The 5,880-nt window shown below is 30.7% G+C and overlaps 1 protein-coding gene across 1 annotated transcript; it reads right to left on the bottom strand.

Annotated features, from left to right (window-relative positions):
- Positions 1-3,444: 3,444 nt before the first annotated feature.
- LOC111891684 (bidirectional sugar transporter SWEET5) lies at positions 3,445-5,489 on the bottom strand. Its single transcript, XM_023887754.3, has 6 exons — positions 5,260-5,489; positions 4,858-4,894; positions 4,430-4,646; positions 4,148-4,309; positions 3,929-4,048; positions 3,445-3,841 (listed from the first exon to the last, which is right to left on the bottom strand). The coding sequence occupies exons 1-6, from the start codon at positions 5,297-5,299 to the stop codon at positions 3,719-3,721; spliced, it is 699 nt and encodes a 232-aa protein (XP_023743522.1). The 5' UTR covers positions 5,300-5,489; the 3' UTR covers positions 3,445-3,718.
- Positions 5,490-5,880: the final 391 nt, after the last annotated feature.

Genomic DNA, 5,880 nt, shown 5'->3' with positions numbered 1-5,880 from the left:
CTTGTATTACTAACTCAACCATGAAGTCTGAGTTTGTTGCATTATTTGCTGTTGGTAAATAAACTGAGTGGCTAAGGAATTTGATTTATGAAATTCCATTATGGCCCAAACCGATATCTACCATTTCTATCAGATGTGATAGTGCTGCAACATTGGCTAAGGCTTATAGTCAAGTGTACAATGGAAAGTCTAGACATTTAGGTGTTAGACATAACATGATTCGTGAGCTCATCATGACTGGTGTGATATCTGTGGAGTTTGTAAGAACTCGGTTGAATTTAGCCGATCATCTAACCAAAGGGTTAGCAAGAGATCTTGTGCACAAGGCGGCTGTAGGGATGTGTTTAAAGTCCACTATAAATCTTTTATATTGAGATACCCAATTCCCATCTAATGTAATATTAGATGTTGAATTCAATGTGGAAATCTTGATATTTGAAGATTGGAACACATTATTATTATCATCCCAAGGTATGTGTTCAGTACTGCAAGTTAAGGAGGTTGAATTTATATTCTTAATAGTTCTTTTGAAAAATTGCATTTGCAGGTATAAGAATAAAAGGACTACCTATATAAGCATGAAGTTTAGCTGCTTCAAGACGTTAGGACTTGGCTTCGATATGCTTATTGAAGGATGGGACACAAGCTAGTAAAATATAGTGTCAAGTTAGAACTTTAAGAATGTAAACTGTTGTGTATATTATCTTTATGTATTCACTTAGAATAGAAAGGGTTCAATCCTTAGTGACACCCTGATATTCGAATATTCAGAATGAGTAATATACTAATGTGAAATTCAATCGTCATTATATTTCATTTACGCATCAGTTTGTTGTTGTTATGATTTTAATGTTAAGTTAATCAAGATTACACATAAATGAGGGAGGTTTGTTGGTGAATTTATATCACTAATGTTATTTAAGTCTAATGGGGTTAATTTGTTGATCAATGTCACTTTGACAATTATTGAACAAATCGGTATGGTGTGGAGTGCACATTTGTTTAATTTTGTCTTTGTTGAAAGTATATTGCATCAGAAATCCATATTTTTTATAAATGTACCCGATTTTGTGATCCATATTCTAGACCCGGATTTAAGGTTGTTTATGACCGTTTGTGGACAGTTTTAGGACATAAAACTGTCATGTGGCAGTTTTAAGACAAGAAGTTTTCTGTTATATGGTCATATCTGAATCTCTGGTTGGTACACTTCTTCTTCATAACATCAAAACATCATCTCTTCTGTTTTCTCTCAATTCTGAGTCTTATCCGATTAAGATTGGGAGTACCACCCAGATACTTTAATCTGAAAGTGAAAGCCACAATTCTCATAATTTCCAAGTTTTCTATACTCCAATTCTAACATTCAGGCCCGACGATTACTTTCCTTGATTGTCCTCATATGAGTTTGAGCAACATACTTTCTATCATTCACCACCACCTTAAAGCCTCAATCCTTCACTCATTTTGAGATATCCTCTATGTAATATCGGAAGAACCATATCGAACCTAGGTTCCCAACTCTACTTGACATACCTTTAGACAATCGACTTCTTATCAAACGTTTTGCATTCTCAATGCCCATGCCTTGAACCAAATCTTGATATGCCATTGCAACTTTCTTCCACTAATTAAATCAATTTCTTCACTCCTTTGACCTCATGAATTCATTTTTGAATGCCATTTTCTTGATCAATAACACTTGTGAAAACCTTTATTGACCCAATACTCGATCGCTCCAAGTCACTCTTTTGATTTATGCAAGAATATAATTCCCCAAGAACAATCAAACACCATTTTTTTTTCATTGAAGACCCATTAAGGATTTTTATTGAACACCTTGCATGTATTAATGGAAACTCTACCTTAACTCAAAAATTCTTGGTAGATGAACCCTACAACAAATCACAAACTCATAAAAAGAAAAAAAAATAATGAATTAAACTTGCATTTTATGATTTGAATTCATTAGAAGTTCACAAAAAAAACAACATAGTACTAGAAAAGAAATCCACAAAATCCTTTAATGAAAGACGAATTATGACAAACAAGAATATATATATATATATATATATATATATATATATATATATATATATATATATATATATATATAGTTTACGTTCTATAGAAAACAAAAAAAACCCTAAAAATCATAAAAATATATAAAAAAATTACTTAGAGATCACAAAAAAAAAATTGAATTTTTTTTTATAAAAAACCACAGGTTTTTGTTAAAATTCGTTGAAAAAAATAAAAATTCATTTTCTTTTTATGTAATTTTTTTTTTACCGGTTTTGTATAAAAAGCTGCGATTTTTTCAAAAAATAGTTTTGTGATCTCTAAGTATTTTTTTTATGTATTTTTATGATTTTTAGGGTTTTTTTTTGTTTTCCAAATAACCTTTCCCTATATATATATATATAACACAGTTTGAAATTTTAAAATTTCTTAAGGAAAATATTTTGTATGTGTTTTTTGTTAGAAAAAACAGCTGGGAACTTATAAAAGTTCTAAACTTGCCATTTTGTCGAACAATGATGATTATTTTTGTATTTTTCTTAAGGTATATCAATCCTATTTTATTTTGAAGTTTACCTTCAATTTACAGAGTGTAGAATAGAGATATTTCTCTAACCCAATTCTATTTTACAATTTATAAATAAAGAAATGAATAGAGTGTTAATATTCAAATATAATCTTGTGTTTATATAATCCGATACCATATTTAATTAATTGTCAAATTGACATACATAAATATTTTATAAAAATTCGAATAGACATACACAGTATTTTACAAAAACTCAAATTGACATAATATAAATTCATGATAACAAAAATATGTTAGAAAATATATTAAACATTGTCATTTGAAGGGTATTTAAAAAACTCTAATAAACTTGGAGAATATATAGAAATATTCTTGGAATATGCTTTTTTAAAGGGTGTCTTGGATTGATTGTTTATTTATTAAAAGTTCTTATTAGCTTATGCAGTATTAAAACGTAATAAAATGATAAGTATTATTTTTTAATGTTTAACAAATCATGCTTATATGTGCTCCTTAAATACGTCAATAAGTGTCAATAAGTAAGAAGAAATTAACTTTTCAAAACCTAATTCTTTAAATCATTAAGAGTGCTTATAAAATTATCTTCATATCTAAACGCTTAGAACTCTTTATTACTAATATCAAACCATCTTTAATTATTACTAATATCAAATCACAATGAATCAATAATAAACATTTCAAACAATTCCAAACACCCGCTACGTGTAAAAAGCAGAATTGAAGTTCACTCTAAACTGTATCTTAAATTATAAAAATAAAGTGTAAAGATATGTATGGTTGAAGATGCTTGTGCGGTTATTTTGGTGAAATATAACAAAATTGCAAAAAAAATAAAAAATGTACACAATCATTATAGCTTTGGGTCCACAAAAAAAAGTGAATGAATTCTTTTATTTCAAATCAATCGAATTGTTATCCTTGGGAACATGCATGAAGCCATGAACTCTCACACTAAACCTTTAAGTTTCAAAAAATCCCCTCAATTATGTAGGGATACAAAAAACCACTGCTGGTTACAATAACTCTCAGTGCCACCCCGTACATCTTATGTCGTAAGTAACATAAAACCGAAAACATGCATCCATGTTTAGCTTCCCTTGAATCCATATACGCCGATGCTTAATTATTACTTGGAATTCTATATGCTTACGCTTTGGAAGATCCTGACATTTGAATCTCATCGTCATCATCCCAATTGGTGGTGCTGTAGTAGGTTGCATACAATACGAGTTGAATTATAGACGAGATACTCCCTAGAGCATTTGGAACCTGTTGACGTACGTCAAAAAATCAAGAAAAGGATTAACTAATATCATAAAAATGTCATAAGAACGAAAAGAATATATTAAAGCTTACCAAGATGTAGGGATCAAATTTGAGCAGAGCATAACCACACCAAACAATTGAGTTAGCGAAGCTAGCAAGCGCCAAGGGAAATGGCATGTACTTGACACTTTTTGTCTTAATCACCATTCTCTGTTTCCATTACATTGTATTTCATCAGTTACTTGTATATATGAACAGTAATAACTTTAAGTAAAAACAGTGGTAAAATAGAAAAGAGAGCTTAATTACCATGACAGTCAATGGAGACGCATACATGAGAATATTGAAAACGATGCAAATTAATCCAACAACCATAGATCTTGATTCGTATGTGTGGAAGCACATCAATGTAACTACGACAACTCCAGCAACAAAAACTACCTCAAAAATGAGAACCATCAAGAGCTTTTTCTGCATATTTGTAAAGTTTTTAAATGTTTAGTATACACACATACGAGAAGGAAAAAAAAAAAACGGGAGTTAATTATGGGGGGGGGGGGGGGGGGGGGGGGGGGATGATTGTGTGCATACTCGACCACCCCAAGTAGAATAGGTGAAGAAGATCGTGATGAAAATAGCTTCAATGATGAATCCAGCACCATTGATTGTAATGATCAAAAGACTATCAGGATGAACGATTGGGAGACCATAGAACATCCACACTGAACAATTGAGAAGAGTGGCAACATAGGGATCTGGCTTGTATGCTTGGACTGATTTTGCCTTGATAATCCTCAGAAATGTTGGGCTGTAGATTTTAAAATAAATTACAAAAAAGTTTTGGCAACTTATTAAAGCTGTGTCTTGAGATACAAATTTTACAAATTTGGTTGAATAAATGAAAAACAAGGCCATGTATATTAATTGTGTGACAATCATAAGGATGGGGGTGCTTTGTCATTTCATGAAAAAAGTTACAACCTTTTAGAAAGTAATTATTAAAGAGAATGAGAAATTACATAGGGGAGAGAAAGAGAATGCCGGATATAATGTTCCCTGCAAGCACAAAATGCACAGAAGTTAGACAAAAAATAGTAAATTTGTATTCAAAATTGCAGTTCTTTGTAAAATAATGTAACATGAAAAAAAAAAGGACAATGCCATGATCTGACACCTGTACTCAAGTTACGTCATAAAGCTATAACACTAAGTCACTAACTCAGTGGGTTACGTAGATCTGAGTTGGAAAGGAATAGTATTTGTATGAAAAACAGAAAAACTGTAAATTTTCGTAAGCTCATTACCATGTTTGAAAAAAATATTTTAAGTTTATAATTATGAAAGATTTGTATAGTGAAATAAGAAAGATATATACATGCATCGAGCAAAATGAAACATGAATATGAAAGATTTAATTATACCGAGTATTCCTACGAGAGTTCTTAGATGATCGGTATCCATCTTATTGTCTTTCAAGCAGCAATCGAGAGAAAAAAACAGACACAAAGGGTGGAAAGTGATGATCAAATTGCAGAGATATTAAATGGAAAACATCTGCAAATAAAAAGTGTAAGTGACAAAAGATTTATTGGAGAAGATGGGATGAAACTTATTTGAAAAACAAGTTGAATTTTCTGGATGATGAACTTATGTGTAAGACTGTACTTATAATGGGATACTGCACCTGAAAATGAGTCTTTAATTAGAAAGTCAAAAGACACACCCTATGCTTTCGTCATAATTCTTTGATCTGACGTGTTTTTCGTGTACTATAATTTTCGATCTCTATGTGTTTCTGCATGAATTTTTTTCACAGATTATTATTTGCAGTTATTCATGCACTACCATTCACGTGTTTAGTCACTAAGTTGTGGTCAACACTGCATAAATACGTCCCAATTATATTTCTTGCATGTTTTTTTTCCAGGTATTTTGATATATATACTTTTTTTACGTTTATATGTACTTTTCTATGTTTTTAAATAAGTAATATTTATGACCACAGGTACGTATGCCACAAATATATTTTCCAAACCAACGTC

The sequence above is a fragment of the Lactuca sativa genome, chromosome 4, assembly GCF_002870075.4.
Source record: "Lactuca sativa cultivar Salinas chromosome 4, Lsat_Salinas_v11, whole genome shotgun sequence".
In the NCBI taxonomy this organism is placed as follows: Eukaryota; Viridiplantae; Streptophyta; class Magnoliopsida; order Asterales; family Asteraceae; genus Lactuca; species Lactuca sativa.
Note: the sequence above shows the minus strand (reverse complement) of the source record. Positions and strands in the feature narration are given on the sequence as shown.